At 38.4% G+C, this 21,120-nt stretch overlaps 2 protein-coding genes across 2 annotated transcripts in view; both read left to right on the top strand.

Moving 5' to 3' along the window:
* The window catches only part of LOC309503475 (uncharacterized protein), a gene marked incomplete at its 5' end in the record, with an annotated part of 333,921 nt that overhangs the window by 296,754 nt on the left and 16,047 nt on the right, over positions 1-21,120 (top strand). The gene's annotated exons all lie outside the window — the stretch shown is intronic.
* LOC309502596 (uncharacterized protein) lies at positions 540-9,197 on the top strand (the record flags this gene model as incomplete). The annotated part of the gene is made up of 3 exons (XM_082174997.1): positions 540-2,853; positions 3,052-3,716; positions 9,087-9,197. Exons 1-3 carry the CDS (start codon positions 945-947, stop codon positions 9,195-9,197), a joined length of 2,685 nt encoding a protein of 894 aa, XP_082031123.1. The 5' UTR covers positions 540-944.

Below are 21,120 nucleotides of genomic sequence, written 5' to 3'. Positions count from 1 at the left end.
TGTAAGAATAGCTTTAAATAGAGACATTTCAGATCATTCCAGCAGGACCAGCGACAAGCATACTAGAGGCAGAGCAAGAACGCGCAAGTGTTTTTGCCAGAATACTCTGTTCACCCTGTTATTTCTTTGTTGTATTTTAGTCAAGGTAAGCCTATCTTCGATCCTCTTGTTATTTTGTATTTTTAACTTCACATAATTCTGTATTTTAGAGAGACGCGTTGGCACAATTAACAACAGCCGCGAGTGAAAATTAAAATTATTGTTACATTTGCACTTAATCCTTTGCTCCTAGCAGTTTGGAATTGCCACATTTTCGCGTTATTTACACTTAATTGCCCGACCGAAACAGCATCTGTAAGAATAGCTTTAAATAGAGACATTTCAGATCATTCCAGCAGGACCAGCGACAAGCATACTAGAGGCAGAGCAAGAACGCGCAAGTGTTTTTGCCAGAATACTCTGTTCACCCTGTTATTTCTTTGTTGTATTTTAGTCAAGGTAAGCCTATCTTCGATCCTCTTGTTATTTTGTATTTTTAACTTCACATAATTCTGTATTTTAGAGAGACGCGTTGGCACAATTAACAACAGCCGCGAGTGAAAATTAAAATTATTGTTACATTTGCACTTAAGCCTTTGCTCCTAGCAGTTTGGAATTGCCACATTTTCGCGTTATTTACACTTAATTGCCCGACCGAAACAGCTGTACTCACTCAAGCGGTGAAAGCATTATCCGTATATCTGTGTAATTTGCGCGCTGTCGCGGAAGCGTCAGCGGAAGCGTTCAGCTCTCGTGTTCAGCCTCCTCGTGTGAAGACCGACTCGGGAAAAGACCAGCGACTCTACCTGCGCGACTCCACCGAGCAAGGACACCTGAAAGGCACTTAAGTATCTCCTCTTCCCTTTCTCTTCCCTCTACTTACCTTATTGTTCACCTCAATCAACATGTGCTTTCAATACATTCCTGTTATCTCTCGGCACCGTCCTTTCATCACGCGCAATAGGCAGCGCAATACTGCCAATCTGCGTCCCATCCTCACATCCTCACATACTCCTCTCTCTCTTTCCGTGGGTCTATGGAATTGTCAGTCAGCAGTCAATAAAGCTGACTTCATTCCAGCCTTTGCATCTCATTCTACTCTTAGTATCTTGGGGCTGACTGAGACCTGGATTCGTCCAGAAGACTCAGCAACCCCTGCTGCTCTCTCTAGCAATTTCTCCTTCTCCCACTCCCCTCGCCAGTCTGGGAGAGGTGGGGGTACAGGGCTTCTCGTTTCTAACAATTCCAAATACTCCACGCTCTCTTCTCTATGCAACAACAACTCATTTGAATATCATGCTATTACACTTACAACTCCCATTAAAATCCATATTGTAGTCATTTATCGCCCCCCAGGTCAGCTGGGTAACTTTGTAGATGAGCTGGATGTGCTGCTGTCCACTTTCCCTGAGGACGGCACCCCACTTCTAGGCTTCGGTGACTTCAACATTCATCTCGAAAAGCCACATGCAACAGACTTCACCTCTCTCCTAGCCTCTTTCGATCTCAAACGACTCATCACCACAGCTACTCACAAATCAGGCAACCAACTGGACCTGGTTTACACACGCAACTGCACCACAGAAAACATCCTGGTGACACCTCTCCACGTTTCAGATCATTTCCTCATTACTTTCAGTCTACAACTCTCTACCCCTGCACCACCACCCCCACCACCAGTCACTTTCAGACGAAACCTGCGCTCACTTTCCCCCTCCCATCTCTCCTCTGCCGTGTCATCCTCTCTTCCCCCACCCTCACAATTCTCATCTCTGGATGTGAATACCGCAACGGACACCTTATGCTCCACTCTAATCTCTTCTCTAGACATTATCTGCCCTCTCTCCTCCAGGCCAGCACGCGCTACTCCCTCTAACCCCTGGTTATCTGAGGTTCTTCGGGAACACCGGACCGAACTCAGGGCAGCGGAGAGGAAATGGCACAAATCAAAAGACACATCTGACCTGAGTATGTATCAATCTCTCCTCTCCTCCTTTTCTGTTGATGTTCATGCTGCAAAATCTTCATACTTCCACAACAAGATCAACAGCTCCTCCAACACACGATTACTCTTCAAGACATTCAACTCTCTCCTCTGTCCACCTCCACCACCTCCCGCCTCCTCCTTAACTGCTGACGATTTTGCGACCTTCTTCACCAACAAAACAACAGCTATCAGCAGTCAGTTCTCAGCTCCACACACACAGGAACCCAGACCGACCCCTTCCACAGCCAATACCCCTCTGTCCTCCTTTTCTTCGCTAACCGAGGAAGAAGTATCTACACTTCTCCTCTCCAGTCACCCTACCACCTGCCCGCTTGACCCCATCCCCTCACACCTTCTACAAGCCATCTCTCCCACACTTCTACCATCACTCACACACATCATCAACTCATCCCTCCACACTGGCACCTTCCCTACAGCATTCAAGCAGGCTCGGGTTACTCCATTGCTCAAAAAACCAACGCTAAACACATCATTTGTAGAGAATTACAGACCTATCTCTCTCCTACCATTCATTGCGAAGACACTTGAAAGAGCTGTCTTCAACCAACTAACATCCTTCTTGTCTCTAAACAACCAGCTGGATGTCAACCAATCTGGCTTCAAGAAAGGACATTCAACTGAGACTGCATTACTGTCAGTCACAGAAGCCCTACGGATCGCAAAAGCTGCTTCCAAATCTTCAGTCCTCATTCTCCTGGATCTGTCTGCTGCCTTCGACACGGTGAATCATCAGATCCTTCTGTCCACCCTCTCATCACTGGGCATCACAGAAACTTCACTCCACTGGTTTGAGTCCTATCTCACAGGTAGGTCCTTCAAGGTCGCATGGAGAGGTGAGGTATCCAGAGCACATCAGCTGACCACAGGGGTTCCCCAGGGTTCAGTTCTTGGTCCCCTCCTCTTCTCCATCTACACCACATCACTGGGACACATCATACAGGCACACGGTTTTTCCTACCACTGCTATGCTGATGACACACAGCTCTTCCTCTCCTTTCAACCAGATGATCCCACAGTAGCTGCACGGGTCTCAAGCTGTCTGGCGGACATCTCCACATGGATGAAGGAACATCACCTGCAGCTCAACCTGGCAAAGACTGAGCTTCTCGTCCTCCCTGCCAATCCATCTCTACAGCACGACTTCACCATCCAGCTAGAGTCATCATTAATCACCCCATCAAGATCGGTCAGAAATCTTGGAGTAACGTTTGATGACCAGCTGACCTTCACAGATCACATTTCAAAGACAGCTCGATCATGCAGGTTTGCACTGCACAACATCAGGAAGATCAGGCCTTTCCTAACTGAGCATGCAACACAACTTATCGTCCAGGCCCTGGTCATCTCTAGGCTTGACTACTGCAATGCCCTTCTGGCTGGACTCCCAGCATGTGCGACCAAACCCCTACAGATGATCCAGAATGCTGCAGCTCGTCTTGTCTTCAACGAGCCCAAGAGGGCCCACGTCACTCCTCTGTTCATCTCTCTGCACTGGCTACCTCTAGCTGCTCGCATCAAGTTCAAGGCACTGACGCTTGCTTACAGAACTATCACAGGCTCAGCTCCCTCCTACTTTCACTCACTCCTACGAGTCTACATCCCTACCAGACACCTCACAGAAAGCCACAAAATCACTTTCCAGAACATTCTCATTCACAGTTCCATGCTGGTGGAACGCTCTCCCCACCCTCATCCGGAATGCAGAATCCCTGACAACATTCAAAAAACAGCTGAAAACCAATCTCTTCCGTGAGCACTTAACCTTATAGAAAAAAAAAAAAAAAAAAAAGAAAAAAAAAAGAATAAAAAAAGACAAAAAACACCACACATCGAAACACCACTTATCAGGCTTATGCTACTCTGAATAATACCTGAACTTCGTATTTTGAGCACTTCCTGCGTTGTTGTTGCTCTTGCCTCTTTATGATGACTCGCTGAATTTAGTCCTAATTTGTAAGTCGCCTTGGATAAAGGCGTCTGCTAAATGACTAAATGTAAATGTAAATGTAAATTAGTTTCACAGCACTAACACTGTTTCAGCTTTGATCGCCTCGGTAAACACGTAATAAACGGGGCGTTAACATATAAGCCTACTTGTATTTTATGGTTGTCAGCTTTGTTGCATTACATTTACTTCACCAGGAGATGGTGCTGCAATTTCTATATGAATGAAGCTTCGAGTAATGAACCATTTTCGACACAATTGTATCAGAAAGCAATAATGCTTCGAAACGCTTCATTTGGCCATCACTACCTGAGGCAACTCAAAGACGAAGCAGGAGAAATGGAACTGACCAACTTGCAGCCGCCTAAACATTTACACAGAAGCACATTTCATCAACAAACAAAAAACTAAATCTATCGTAAATTAAACTTAATATAACAAAACTTACCAAAATGACCACACTCTCGGGAAAAAAGGGCGTTGACTGAGTCAACTCGAAGACGACGCGCTGCGGGAGAAATCCTGGTAATGGCGCAGCAGCCGTGTAAAAAAAAAAAACAGTGATCGAACTGCGCATGCTCATCATCTTGTGTGGTCTATCCTATTAACAAGCTTAAAGTTGTTAGTTCTCCCAACTCTAAATATTAATTTGGTCACACTAATCAGTCTAAAATTTTCTTTTATCCACTTGTTTGAGTTATCTCAACTTTTATCATATTAAATAGTTGAATAAACTTTACAAACAGAATTTGTCAAACAAAACGTAAGTTGGATTTTTTACAGTGTGCGTCTTATTATAAGTAATTAATTATAATAATCCAGTGAGATTTTTGTATGCACAAGGAGTGAGAACAGCCAGTATGATCTGATCTCAGCATCATCGAGTCTGTCTGTGATTACATGAAGAAACAGAAACAACTGACACAGACTAAATCCAGAAGAACTGTGGCACTTTTTCATCAACTTTACATTCTCAGAATCACTCAAATGTGTATTAATAAACTTTTAAATAGTTTTCTGATGCCTTTGTTGAATAATTTTCATAATTATTTTCTTTTTTTCTTCTAAATATTTTCTAAATATCTTGCAGGTCAAGGGGGTTGAATAATTTTGATTGCAACTGTGTATTTAAATTTGCTATGTGCTACTCCATGTAAAGATAGGAGAAGGGAAAGTGGAGGAGCAAAAGAGGAAAACAATGATGAAAATCAAAATTATTGAAAAAGAAAAAAAGAAGAAAAAAAAGAAAACATTTCTTTTTTAATCGTCTTCATCTCTTTAAAACAAATAAATGGCTAAATTTATTGTAATTTATTGGAAATAAAGGATAAAATAAAGGATTCAGACTCTGAGACACGCCGTGTTACACGGGTGTGGTATCTTAACTTCATCAAGTCAGTCGATACAAACAGGCGAGCATTAGTTAGATTTAAGATTTAGATTTAAGTAGATTTAAGACTGGAACACGCACTGCTAATCAATTTAGCTACAACAAGGCCTTTAGGAAGAAAGTGAGGGACTCCTTTTCTATCCTGGTGCACTGTAAGGTGACTTATGTTTTTGTTTCAACAGGCACTATTGAATTTGTTTACTGCAGTTTCGACAATAGCAACAAAACACAAACAACTGGAGTTACACATTTCCATCCTTAGGGAAAACACTTGGTGGTAAATGGATGGTTGACTTTGCAAGGTGGAGCCTTGTGTGCCGGTTCCTGGGTTACGTGTTGCTGTGCATCCCGAGGAACTGCTGGAAGCAAGGACTTTGAGAGGTTTTTCTTTGGCGGGGTTCAACAAAGGTTCAAACTGAAGAGTTGATGAGTTTTGGAATGAGCTCTTAGTGGTCATTGAGCATGTAAACGTGCAAGCAGGACGATTGAAGAAACAAGCACACACCAAAGCAAAAGCATTGGGTTTTAACCATGTCGACCTGGTTCCATCTCCATGACTGTTTCTCCCAGTCAGATATTGTCTTGGGCAATATCTGTTTTCCTGTTCTTGCAAGTAATTAGCATAATGTCCATATGATCGCATGTGTCTAAACCTTTTGAGAGTTTAGTGAACGCTTTAAGAAAACAACTTTCCTAGTGTATATATGGTGCATCCTATCTATTTTGTATCAAAATACTCCCAGGTGAAAAATACGTATTAAATGTATTAAAAATATACTTGAAATACAAATAGTATGTTTATAATACATTTGTATTACCAACATGCTTATTTGAAGTGCATTAAAAGTACATTGAATTGCATTTTAATATATTTCTAAAAAGTATACTAGAAGTACATTGGTAATAAATATATGCTTAATTATACTTTAAATAAATATGCTAAACAATCAAGTATAATTTTAATATATTTCTAACAAATGCACTACAAGTACATTGGTAGTAAATATATGCTTAATTATACTTTAAATAAATATGCTAAACACAGGCATAATTTTAATATATTTCTAACAAATGCACTAGAAGTACATTGGTAATAAATATATGCTTAGTTACATTTTTAAGAAATATGCTAAACACAATCATACCATTTGTGTGAAGTTTTAGTGTATTTAAAGAAAACATACTTATGTTGCTCTTACTTAAAGTACATTTGTGTAACTTGTGTAAGAACATTGAGCTTTTAGTGTGTTTAAAGTACTTTAAACACTTAGGCCTTGTGCAATATATTTGTAATATTTATGATTTTAATATTTTAGATTTTTGTATAATGTACCAACTTCTAATGTATTATAAACATTTGTCAACTATTATTAAGCATTGCAATAAGCACTTAAAATGTATGTTGTTCACTTGTACTTGTTTGTAGGCTATACTTGTAAAGGGCTAGGCTGTTGTCCATTACATGATATGTTTTTTCTACTCTAATTCCCACAAGGATTTCAACATCATATTATATTAAATGCATCATAGATACATTTTCCAAAGACGTTTAAATGTTGTACTTGTTTAAATTTGTAAAATACGAATAACACACGTGACTAATCCTGATTGGTTCCAGAGCCGTTGAACGGCTGTGATTGGTTCTTGTGATAATAATGAGCTCACACCTCACTCAGAGCTTGCTGTGGGTTCCTTGAATGTGATTAGATTTCTAATAATTTAGAAATCTAAATTTAAACTGGAGCGATCGTGTTTCTTTAGAGGACTTGGAGGAAACCACGCGATTCATGGATTAGGTCATGTTTTTTGCGATTAACTTTTTCAAACGTGAACAGTTTTGGTGAATCGTTCATCAGAGGGATATAAGTTAAATCTCTCAGGTTTCATTAGCCTACGATATCTCAGTTTTTCTTTCGAAGATTAACGGAATTCTTAAATGTTTTGCAACTACTTAAGGTTGAGTGATCATGACAGCATTTAGATTTTTTATTTTTTTATTGGAGCTTTTTGACAATTGCAGGGTTTAAACATTGTTGACACATCCGAGCTAATACAAATTGCCCAGGTACAAAATATACAAAACATACATTATTACCAAATACATACGAGAAAAAGAAAAACCTAAATAAATAAAAATAATAACAATAATAATAATAAAAAAATATAAATAAAAAAACGTAAAAATAAATAAATAAATAAAAATATATATTATACAATAAAAAATAAATAAATTTACATCACCGTTGGATTGTTATTCAGTCCTTCCACGCCAGGTTCTGTAGACCCAGCGTTAATAGGTGTCTCTCTCCAGCCCCAAGATAGGTAAAGAAGGGGTCCCATACTTTATAGAATTTAAAAGGTTTGTCTTTTAATGCTGTTGAAAAAGCTTCAAATGGAATAAGACCTTTGATTGTGTTAATCCAATGTGCTATTGACGGGACTTGGTCTGTTATCCAGCATAGAAGTATGCATTTGCGGGCACTTTATGTGCCCGTTTACTTTATGTCTTTGGGCAGGAGTCACATGCAGACGATGAACAATTTTAAACTGCATTTCCCAGGCGGAGTTATTGGCAAGATAGGAAGGCATCTCACAAATGGTTTCCCAATCAGTTATCTGAATTTCTTCTCCAAAATCCTTTTCCCACAGCACCCTAGTTTTGTCTGAGCTATATGTATTTGCCTTTATCAAAATACTATGGAAGATTTTGGATGCAGATCGAGATGAAGTAAGTTTATTTAATTGTTCCTCCACTGGGGATACGCTGATGCCACCTGAATAGACTCTGAGATGAAGCTGCGTATCTGCTGGTATGTCAAGAAAAACTTCTTATTGAGATCATATTTTGCAATGAACTGTTCAAAGGTCATTAACTGTTTATTCTCCATCAAATCTCCGATGACATGTATTCCTTTGTCTCTCAAATGTATTAGCCGTCATTCATCCCCGGGGGGAAATCTGGGTTGTTATGTAAGGGTGTGAGAAGTGAAAGGTGGGAGTCAAACCCTTCTATTTTACGGCGAAAGATATAGTAAGTTCCGTAGAGGAACTGGCCCGAGAGTTATGGCTTCTGCGCTAATCCAAGTTGAGTTTGGATCATTTAAGTGCCATTCCAGTATAAAACGAAGATGGGCAGAGAGCTGATATAGTTTAATGTCCGGGGCCGCTAGGCCTCCACATCTGCTCGGTAGTGTTAAGAAGTTATATCTCAGTCTTGGTCTTTTTTTCCGCCAAATAAAGGAAATAATGAAGCCACGTACCTGTTTTAGTGCTTTGTTAGGAATGAGAACTGGTAGCATTTGAAATGGGTATAGAAGGCGAGGTAGAATATTCATTTTAACAAGGTGAACACGGCCTAATAGGGATAAGGGAAGATTACACCATCTATCTAGATCTGATCTAATATTCTTAAAGATGGGGGCAAAATTGCTTTTATACAAACTTTCCAGGTTTGGCGTGATCTTTATGCCCAAATAGACAAAGCCCGTCGGAGACCATTTAAATGGGTGAGAAATTGTGGGGTCGTAGGAATGTGATTTACTTAATGGCATTGCTTCTGATTTTAAAAGATTTATTTTATACCCCGAGAAGGAGCCAAAATTGGAAATCTTATCAATCAGATATGGAATTGATTGTTGTGGAGAATTGAGGTAAATTAAGATGTCGTCGGCATAAAGTGAAATTTTATACGTTTTCTTTTCTAGTCTAAGCCCTACAATGGATGGGTCGTCTCTAATGGCCGCAGCCAGCGGTTCAATGGCCAGCGCAAACAGCAGCGGCGACATTGGGCATCCTTGCCTGGTACCACGCGCTAACGTAAATTCAGGGGATTTAAGACCATTAGTAATAACTCTCGCAGTCGGGGAAGAGTAAAAAATCCTTACCCATTTAATAAATACATCGCCCAAGTTAAGTTTAGAGAGCACTGAGAATAGATATGGCCATTCGACCCTGTCGAATGCCTTCTCAGCATCTAATGAAATGACCAACCCAGAATTTTTGTGCTGATTTGAGTACTGAATTATATTAAGAAGCCTTCGAACATTATGAGCTGAAGATCTGCCTTTAACAAAGCCTGTCTGGTCCGGATTAATTATTGTAGGGAGAATTGATTCAAGTCGGATGGCTTATATCTTCGCTAAAATTTTGGTATCCACATTAAGCAAAGAGATTGGACGATATGATCCGCACTCTTCAGGGCATTTGCCTTTTTTTAGAAAGACACAGATGTTGGCTTCTGTCATGGAGCAAGGAAGCTTATTAGCATCAAATGAAAACTGTATCATTTCATGCATTAAGCTCGCCAATTCCATTTTAAATTTCTGAAAGAATTCCACTGTAAACCCATCGGGCCCAGGTGCTTTTCCTTTGGGAAGACTATTAATACAATTCAAAATTTCACTGAGTTCGATTGGTTTGTTTAACATCTGTCTTTGCTCCTCAGTTAATTCCCGTAGATTTGAATTTGCAAGGAATTTATTCATATCATCACCAGAAGAAAAACCCGATTGGGACGTGTAAAGCCTCTTATAAAATGCCCTAAAATTTTTGTTAATTGCTTTGTTGTCGTGATGGCATCTGCCTTCTTTATCTTTGATACTGGATATGACATGCGCTTGAGACCGGTTCCGCAATAAGTTTGCTAAATATTTGTTAGGTTTGTTAGCGAATTCGTACATCCGCTGTCTAGCAAAAAATACAGATTTTTTAGCTTTATTAGTGAGAATTGCTTCGAGAGAGGTTTTTACTGTTTCTATCTCCGCCAGGAGTATATCTGAGGGGCACATATTATATTTAATTTGTAAGCCATGGAGGGTCATTTCTAATTTTCTCTGGTCTGCCAGCTGCTTTTTTTTCTGGTTGGATACATAGGAGATAATTAATCCCCTAATGTAAGCTTTAGCAGTGTCCCAAAGCAAATTGGGAGACACGTCTGGGGTTTTATTGTCAATAAGAAATAATTTAACTTGCTCTTTAAGGAAAGATTCAAAATTTGGGTCATGAATGAGCCATGGTTTAAATTTCCAAGAAACTGGATAAAATATTTGGTTGGATAGGCCTAACCTAAGAAACACAGGAGCGTGATCTGAGATTACAATGTTCCCAATATTGCAATCTATTACATTTTGAAGTGAGGTTTTGGGGAAAAAAAAATAGTCTATTCTGCTTCCAGTTTTATGGACTCCGGAAAAAAACGTGTATTCTCTGTCTCTCGGATGAAGAGCACGCCAAACATCTACCAGGCCAATTTCTTCACATGTCTCATACAGAGCTCTTGCTCTATTGGAAGGCCTATCATTAGATGGTAAAGATTTATCTAACTTTGGTAGCAGTGTACAGTTAAAATCCCCAGCGATTATACTATGTTCACATTGCCATTCAGCGAACTTAGAAAAAAACCTGTGTAATTAAATCATTAGATTGAATAGGGGGGATATAAACATTCATAAGGGTAATGGGTTGTCCCGCTAGTGTAGCTTTAAGCAGGATAAACCGTCCAGATTTATCGGAGTATGTAGTAATATCTGATAGTGGTATACATTTGTTTACAAGTATGACAACTCCCCTGCTTTTACTGGTGAATGATGAGCCATATACTTGTCCCACCCAGTCTCTCTTTAATTTAATGTGTTCACTGTCTGTTAGGTGTGTCTCCTGCAGAAATGCAATATGAACTTGTTCTTTTTTTAAATAGTTTAGAATCTTCTTCCTTTTTACTGGATTTTGAACGCCCTTTACATTCCAACTGCATATGTTTAGTATTGATTTATTCATTGACATAACCAAAGATTAGTCCGTTTAGATCTGATATACATGAAAGGTATTCCCATATAAGATGAATGAACGGTGATGTCAAGTATAGCATTGAGAAGGAAAATAAAAAAATAAAAAAATAAAAAAATGTGTTGCCCTGCATGTCGAACAGAAAAAACAGAACTATTTACAATTAACATCTTACGAACATATTTAAGAATATGCAAGGGAAGTCTGACGCTGGTCAGTTTCACATTTGAGAGCCACTCTGTCTCATTGGAAACATTACATGACCGAAGCTTCGAAATAATAATCAAGAAAAGCGCGGTTTTCAAAAAGAGCACCGCAAGGTCCCAAAGCTTTGACATGATTCTCGGCACACTGCTGTGGCAACAGCCCTCTATACATTAACGTTATGATGGTTCAGTCTTTAAGTCATACCATCGTTATATTCGACTTATTGCGTTTTCACTTTAATCGTCTACCCCCTCAGACTCTGAACACTAACATTGCTTAGTTGTTGAGACCCAATAATTAAATCGTTGAACTCCTTAAGATATAAATGAAGCATCAGTAGAGATATGTCACAAAAAAACATGTGCAGACTGTTACCATGTCATTCAGTCACTCCAGGGCGGTTTGCACCTGACGAAGTGGAGGTTGCTGGATCGGGCAGCCTGTCCAGAAAAGACTCCACCTCTGCCGGTTGTTTGAATAATTTTTTGTACTCGAAGAGTCGCTGGGTATGTCATGGCGAAGCGAATTCCTCGTTCACGGAGTCGTTTCTTCACATTTCCAAAGGCTTGTCTTTTCCTCACGATGGCCGCGGAGAAGTCTTCAAAGATAGATATGTTATGGCGTTTGTAGACCAGCTGACTCGCGGCTCTAGCTGCTTGCAAGATGCGTGCCTTGTCTTGAAAATTATGTAGTTTTACCATCAGCGCTCTCGGTCGTTCTCCTGATGTGGGAAGACGTGAAGGGACACGATGCGCCCGCTCTATCTTTACCTGGTGATTCTTGAACTCGGTGTTAAGCAGATTGGGCAGCCAGGTCCTAAGGAACGAGACCGGGTTAGTTCCCTCCTCCCCTTCGGGTAGGCCAATTATTCGAATATTGCATCGCCTGCTCCTGTTTTCCAGGTCGTCTATTTTTTCCAGTGCCGCGTCGAGCTTTTTTTTCATTTCGTTCAGATCCGCGTTATCTCTTGAGACCGTGTCTTCTACCGCCGATATACGTGTTTCAGCTTCAGTGACTCGGTTTTCCACCTGCTCGACATGTGTTGCTACCGCCGACAATTTCTCTAGCACTGGATCAATTTTATTCTCCAAAACCTTATCGATGCCCGCCAGGACTTCTGATGTTATTTTCTTCACCAGTGTGTCCATGTCGCTTGGGTTCAGTAGGGCATCCGCCATTTTCGGAGAGGAGCGAGTACTGATATTCGATAATTTCCTGTTGCGAAGTTTGTGACTGGAATCAAATTGTTTCTTTGGCATGCCTTGTAACTTCTAAATTCAAGTTCTGCACTTTCAGAGATGATATTGAGTCTAGAAAGGGAGATTTTTGAAGGCTTTGCCGGAGCTCGTTGTCAACACTGCTACTCCATTAGATGCGTCACGTGACCCCCCAGCATTTAGATTTAAAAAAAAAAAAAAAAAAAAATTGTATCTAACGTTAATAGAAAACGTAACATTAACTGTTAGTGTTGTTTTTATTTTTTCCCCATCTTCAAGTTTGCATGACGTGTGACATTTGGAACCTCATTATGTTTCTAGGTAAGATTTGTATTACATTTACTTTGCCAGTCGTAATTTTTGACTCGGTGTAACAGCACGTCTTTTTCAGTTCAATTACATTCAATTTGACCAATCAGAGCCAAGCTTTTCAAGTCGAAGTCGAATCAGACTCGAAGAGATGAAGATACTGCTATCAGAAAGTTTTAGTTGCTGTTTGCATAAATAAATAGCTCACTGTTTAGTTTTTTGCAACATTTTTGTTCCCAACATTTTTTTCTAGTTTCCTAGTCTAATTTGTGTTCATTCATGTAAAAATCTATTTATTTAATTGTTTTTTGGGACAGCTGCAAGTCACTTGTCCTGGCTTACAATATTTTGCACTACTTCTAATTTCCTTAAATCTTTTTTAACAGAGGTGAAGAGTGTATGTGTTTCTGTACATCACTTTTTTTTTCTTTTTTTTTTCTCTCAAAGTCAAAGGGGGCTGACTAAAACATTAATGCTAAAAATAAAGATTAGCATTTGTTGTACATTATAATTATTATTCTTGTTGGCTGGGTATACTTTTTCAGTTAAACAGTTAAATTGCCTTTTTTTTGCTGTGATACAGTGACATACCATGAAGACTTCACAGTTGTTCAAGAGATATTTTATTAACTCCTTTTCTGAATTACATTAACATTTTATATTGAATGTCTACTGTTAAAATATATGAACTAAGCATTACATGCCATATTAAAGAATTCCATTTTTACCAGGTGGAAAAGACTTACTATTAAATGTATTAAATATGTACTTAAGTATGTTTTTAGTACAAAACTTTAATGCATTTATAATATATTTAACAGTACATCTTTTTCACCTTGTATGTACAACATAGGGACATTTCAAAACATCATGCTGTGTTGTAATAAAAAACGTCTAGGTTACGACCTCTGTTCCCTGAGAACAGGGAATGAGACACTGCATCGATGACGCTATGGGGAACACCCTCCATGTGAACCGCTGTTTGAAAAGCTGCAATCACGGCAATAGAATTTGACTGGCGACAGCCTGTGACACGACTAGTGCGACTCAGAAGAATTAAAGAGGCGCCTAGAGAACATCGTTCCCCAATAGCATCATCGAAGCAGTGCAAGTTCCCTTTTGAAAGGGAACAGTTACTTTTTTAAGAGAGGTTAATTTTGCTTTAATATAAAAATAAACTCATCTTTTTCCCCTTCCACAGATACTGTGATCAAACAATTTCCAACATGTCTGAGGTGCGAGCACTGATTCGAAGGAAATGCAACAATGAGGAAAACTCAAAGACCAATCACTCCAATTCACTTGAAGGATGAAGATGGTTTGAGTTGTAACAGTACTGTAACTGTTTGCAGCTATTAATGACTGCACTTTATTGACTGTAGTTAGGTTTATTTATATTTATGTTAATGTATTTTTTTTAAGTTTACATAATGCTGCTGTACTGATGTACACTGGGCGTAGTACATTAAAGTTTACTAGCTTTCAAAGTGTGTGTGTGTTTTATACAAATATTTTTTACTGTTTTATTGAATGATAATTTTTCCACTGTATTTGTAATACATTCAAATATATTATTTTCATCATTTTAGCATAAATGAGGCAGAAAATGCTACTGATAACACAGTAATAGTGTACTTGACTACTTTTAAAATGAACCATTAACATATTTATGTTTTTTTGTATTATAAATATGATTTGTATATATTATATATTCTAATATTTTAAATAATTTATAAGTGTATTTAAAAATGCATTAAAGATGGGTTCAATTGTACTAAAAGGGGTAACAAAATAAAAATAAAATAAAGCTGAAATAGTATGTTAAAAGCATATTTTAGTTCATCTTCAGTGTGTCTAAAAATAGCACAGTTGAGTACACTAAAATCTTAAGAAGTACTAAAGAAAAACTTGTAGTATATTAAGTACAAAATGTGTGTGCGAAAATGGAGCACTTTAAGTAGGCTACATTATGGAAGTGTACTTTAATAAAATGTATTTTAGTGCACTTTTTTAACCTATTAATATATTATAAGTATAATTTGTATATTATTATTATATTTTAAATAATTTATTATTGTATTTAAATGCATTAAAGATGGTTTCAGTTTTACTACAAAATAAATTTTTTTAAAAGCTGAAATAGTATATTAAAAATACACTTTAGTTCATCTTCAGTGTGTCTCAAAATAGCACAGTTAAGTACACTAAGATGATCTTAAGTTTATCTTAAGAAGTACTAAAAATAAGCTTTTAGTATATTAAGTACAAAATAAGTGCGCGAAAATAGAGCACTTTAAAGCCACACTAAGTAGAAATTGTGTTTTTGTCAAACAGCGACCCCTAGAGTCGCTGTGGAATACTTGCACTGTCGTAAATTATATTATAACATTTTTTCATGATTGCAGCTAAATCACAAGTAAATAGTCTATAGTCTAGGCCTACTGTATAATTTAATTTGTGTTGTTTTTATTGGAATGTAAACATTACAAAATACCAGATAACATCAATTAAGTTAAATGTACGTCGCATTATTTCATAACATTGGCCGTTATGATGTCATTAGACATGATTATTGCAATTTATCATAATAGTTTGCAAATTGTGCTCGTTTACACTATTTACAACCTCTACGTTAGGCTTATTTATGATAATTATGTGAGATATTGAAAGCTGTTCTCATGATAATCGCAGGAATCAATCAACAGCGTCGTCACGAAAGCAACAGATGAGCTGCATTTTATAGATCATCAACTAAAATTTCAAAATCAAAGACCGCAATAAGAGAGAGCAGTAACAGCCCTGGTAAGATCATTTCGTTTCTTTACTTTTAATGATGAAGATTGTGTGATAAGCGTCTGCGACTTACTTTCACTTTGATTTGCGATAGTTTGCACGTTGGCTTGATGCAGTTGCTCATCTGCGGTGATGCGTGTTCCAGCGCGTCGTCATATCTGGATATAACATATAGCCTATACAACGCTCTCACACGTTTTTTTTATTTTTAGCATTTTTGGGAGGAGTACAATTTACATATGTGGTTTCAAAAACCATATGCATTTACACTTGTCCAGTTTCGTCTGGAATGCGTCTCAGATCTCCTCCTGAAGTGGTTTGAGGGATCGGATTCAAATGCGTTTCGGAGGGCATTTAAACCTGGACTTTTCACGATCGGATAGCTATCCGATCTGAGAAAACGCAGTAAGTGGCCAGGTGTAAACAACCTCCATGACAAAAACATACGCACGAAAGCCGAAAACAAACGCTGGTTGGCCTCTCACGTCCAAATTTGACGAAATGGTGGGGGAAGTGACGTATGCCGTAAAGCAGTCGAATTTTGTAGTTCTTTTTGTGCTCTTGTTACTACCCGAACACCGAAGTTACATAGTGCCAGTAAAAGCGATACAGACCCTGTCAGGCTATGGCAGACGTGTCATTCAACCTATTGTAAGTCGATGGATCTTGGAAATATATTATGAAGGTTGAAAAGTTACATAGTGTCGTACATTATGGAAGTACATTATGGAAGTGTACTAAGTGCACTTAAATAAAATGTATTTTAGTGAACTTTTTTTTCACCTGGGTATATTATATTATCTGCAAGTGCACTTTTTTAAAAGTGTACTTTTAAGATTTGAAGTACACAAAAAGCACACTTTCAATACACTTCTTTTTCACAAGGGCAAGATGCTTTTTAAATGCAAGATATTTAAAGTGTACCTAAAGTATACTTGCATTAGTTCCACTTTAGCACAAACAAATATACTTAAGTATAGCTTTAGTTGGACCTCATCACAATTTTTTGATTATTAGAGTATAAAGTACAGCATTAGTTGTTCCAATTTAGCAGACTTTAAGTATACCAATTTATACCAAACAATTGCAGGGTATTTATATTAAGTACATAAATATGTAAATGTATTTGTAGTATACTTAGCATAAAATAAATGTATTTCAAATACGTTTGAGTATATTTATTTTTCACTAGGAGAGGTTTATTTGATTGGTTAAATGCAGCTGATTTGTTTGTTCTGACTGTAAAGGTGTGCTGTGATTGGTCACACCCTCACACTCTTTTGTCATTGGCTGTATGTCAGTTTAAGTAAAAGAGAGTCAGTGTCATCATGCACAATTCTGTCCTCTACCTCAACTGATCATTGACAAATCACGAAACCTCTTCACTGGATGAAGATGAAGACGACACTCACTGTGCTCCTAATCCTGGAGCTCTACGGACTCTCCTCCGGGCTCATTAAACAACATTTCTTTGTGAATGAGGATAAGAATTGGGAAGCTGCACTATATCACTGCAGAAGTCTCTTTCGTGACATGTCCACCTTCACCAGTGAGAGCGAGGAGCAGCAATTTTTGGAAGATGCAGTTGGTCAAACTTCTAATGCCTGGGTTGGTCTCCACAAATATTTTGGATACTGGAAGTGGACCGGACGTGAATATGCAACACAAATAAGCTGGGACAGTTTGAATCTGCCAGGTGTGAACGAAGACTGTGCTTTTTTACACAACAGTAGTAAGAAGCTGCATGATGAAAACTGCAGTGTTAAACTCAAATTCTTCTGTGAGGACATATCAGAGATTGTTCTGGTGCTGCAGGAAGAGAGCTGGGAAGGAGCTCTGGAATACTGCAGAAAACATTATAATGATCTGGCGAGTCTGAGCTCAGTGAACAGGAAGAATTCTGCTTTAGGGAAAATCCCACAGGCTGAAACTGGATATGTGTGGACTGGTTTGCGCTTTCTAGCAGGAGAGTGGCTCTGGGTCAGTGGAGATGATCTTGACTTTACGGCCTGGTCTCAGACGGGACCGCCCCAGTGTCCTGCTAGAAACCTTCGTTGTGGAGCCCTGGACAAGCAAACAAGGGTCTGGACTCACAGAGACTGCGAGGAGAAGCTCAACTTCTTTTGTCAGTAGATGGTACGTCACTTATATTTTATGATCACAGATTACAACTATAATAGATATGGTACCATTAAGATATTTGGGCCATTTTTGTACAGCAGCCTCACATTTGTTATCGCAACCTGTTTAACAACTGTTGAATATTTTCATTATTAATAACGCTATTAATAACTATTTATTGCCATCTTGTGTGTAAACTATCTTTTTTCCCTTTTTTTAATATGACAAACTGGATCACTAGCAGAAGGGATTGGTTCAACAACAATTTCTTCTCCTCATTCAAAGCATTCAGCAATCACTCGACAGCTCCACTCCGTTTTACATTTCCTGCTCCTCACTTACTGGAAAGAAGAAAGTGACCCGCTCCGGGTTCACTGCATAAAGCAGTGCGTGCCACTATAAAGTTCCTAGCCTAAAACTAAACCTAAAAAATTTTCGATGAAAGTACTAGTTTTTGTTTAATTTTGGTGTCTTTTATGCATATCTTATAAGTACAAAAATGGTTCATGTTATTTCGTTTTATAACTTTACTGTATAATATAAATAAAAATAAATAAAACATTAGTAGTAGTTGTGTTTAGAGGAGCTGTAGAGAGTCACAGATTTTACTTCTTTACTTTTTTCTTAAGTTATTTGATCATTTAAATTCCTATATTTTCACAAAGAAAATATATCTTAGTGCTTATTTTTAATAACACATAGTTTATTATAATTATTAATTTTATAGATGTAATTATGCATTAAAATCTCATTTTTAAATGTTTTTAGGGCATATCTATTCACTGTATACTATGCATTTCAGGTTGTAATGTAATGTAATGTAAGTCAATGGCCATTTCTAGAGTCAGTTTTAAGTAGTGTCTCTTATATCTGTCACAGGCTAGTTGCAGGAGAGATGATACTGGATCTTAGTGCAGCAGTCTTTATTGAAATCAAAAATCAGAATCAAAAACAAGGACAGAACAACCAGTAAATAAGCGACGACGACAGACTACTGAACAGGACTAAACACAGGGCTTAAATACTCGAAAAAAAATGAGGGAGAAACTAACTTGACGGGACAGAGGAAGACTGAAGTAAGTATTTAAGAAGCAAGTAACTTAAGTTAACTTGGATGAATTTCCAAGACAGTTTTCTGATCATCATCAGAATAGAAGAATCCATATAGTCAATTAATGTATATTGGTAGATGTACTGACATGAGGATGATAAAACTATTTTGATTTGAGTAAACTACTGTATCCCTTTAAGTGTGTTACTTCATTGAATATGTAATGTTGGAATTATATTGAATACAATACTATTTATTCTGCATTTCATTAAAGCACAACCCTTATATTGTCCATGAAAGGGGTTGCCTGGATCACAAAATGGTTTTGTGTATACCATTTCATGACTCAGCATGTAATTTCGTTAAATAAATAGGCTATTTTGATCAAGAAAACCATGCATTTTTGTCGTCTGTGGAGGACATTTTATTTTTAATATTACTCAGAGATCATTGCAATAAATATAAGGGTATCTTAAAGCTGACACATGGCTGTTATAGAGACATTTTTTCAGGTTTGGCCACAGCAATGTCACTTTTTTCATTTTCTTTAAATGTATCAAATGTCACAATTCAGCCTGTTTCACGAAAAGACAAACATTTGGTGTATTATTTTGAATTTACTTTTAATATTTGATTGATTCTTGAGTTTTAAAAGCAGAATCTCCATTAACAAGAAAGACCCTGATTTCTTCAGTATTTTTGCCTATTGAGTGATAGATGAATAGAGTAAAACATAATAACCACATTTATGAAAGGAGTTTTCTGTTCCAGAGAGCTGAAAAAATGTACTCGGTTACTAACGTAACCTCGGTTCTCTCTAGAAGAGGGAACGAGTACTGCGTAATAGCTTACGCTATGGGGAAATCTCTTTTCCGCGAGATATTGAAGCCAAAAATTATCCTTAATTTTGGAATAATGTAAAACGCGTTGCGGCAGCACGCAGACATAGGCGAAACAGCTCGCGCGCCTATTGGCTGCTGTGCGGCAACTGCAGCAGCCTATCGAAAGGCCCCGTCGTGACGTCAGCTCCAATGAGGGCGCTTCGCGCCCACTGCGTGACGTCCCGCCGAAACGGGCGTGGCCTTGGGCTATAAATATAGCTCGAGAGGCTGGTATAGCTGGTTTTCATCGCCGGAGCGAGCCAGAGCGTGTTGCAGGCACGGCAAGATACGCAGAACTCGTTCCCTCTTCTAGAGAGAACCGAGGTTACGTTAGTAACCGAGTACGTTCTCTTACGAGAGGTTCTCTCCTACTGCGTAATATCTTACGCTATGGGGAACACAGTGTAAAACGCTGTGCGTGCTGAGATCCAGTACCAAAGTCCCAAGGGCAGGTGCCCGGGGCCCATATAGCACATGATCATAAGGGACTCACAGAGAGTCCAGGAAGAGGAGCTAGAATAGCATCATTCCTAATAATAAATAGCATCCTACAAGGAGCAATTATATAGATAGTGTTTCACACACAGCCAGGGCGAAAACTCGGCCCAGTCTGGTGAATATTATGGGTCTTACACACTGCCCATAGAGCTGCATGATCGATCAGCGAGCGTTGCTCAAGCTGTTTCAATATTCTGGGCCGAAAACATCGGGGCAGACAATACCGATTTATCAGACCGAAAGCAGCTTAGCCTGTAAAGCGGGAACCTCTAGGTTATAAAACCTTATAAATGTAGACGGGGAGGCCCAGCCTTCCGCCATTCAGATATCTTGTAAGGCAATCCCACTAGACCAGCGGTTCCCAAACTTTTTTTCCTGCGCACCCCCTAATATGTCCCAACCGGGTTGGCGCACCCCCAATCCCCACTTCAAAAAAACAACACAACAAAGCTTTGTTTTATCGCCATATAAAGACTCATGTTTAATCATGCGCAAATAACCAGAACACGCATGACAATAACAACATCAACAAAGTTTCAATATAATGCAACAAAGCTACGCACAAGCCTCCACTTTTAAGAGGACGAGTGACAGACACAGGCTCAGTAACAGAAAGCACGGTTATTTTCAGCCGCGTAATTTAGTTTTCTTTAAAAACGAAATATTTTGTAACATTACACATGTGACATGTTTTAATGTCACTTTTGATCACTTTAATGCATCCTCTTACTGAAAAAAAATTCTGACTAACCAACACATTTTTGAACGGCAGTGTACATTCAGTTGGTCATTATTGCAATATAAACACTATCAGAGTGATCAGCAAGGTATCTCTTCATTTACCAGTCGAAGACGGAGCAACTTTCTGACTTTTATG

Source organism: Leuciscus leuciscus (genome assembly GCF_965113295.1).
Source record: "Leuciscus leuciscus genome assembly, chromosome: 7".
Lineage (NCBI taxonomy): Eukaryota > Metazoa > Chordata > Actinopteri > Cypriniformes > Leuciscidae > Leuciscus > Leuciscus leuciscus.
Note: the sequence above shows the minus strand (reverse complement) of the source record. Positions and strands in the feature narration are given on the sequence as shown.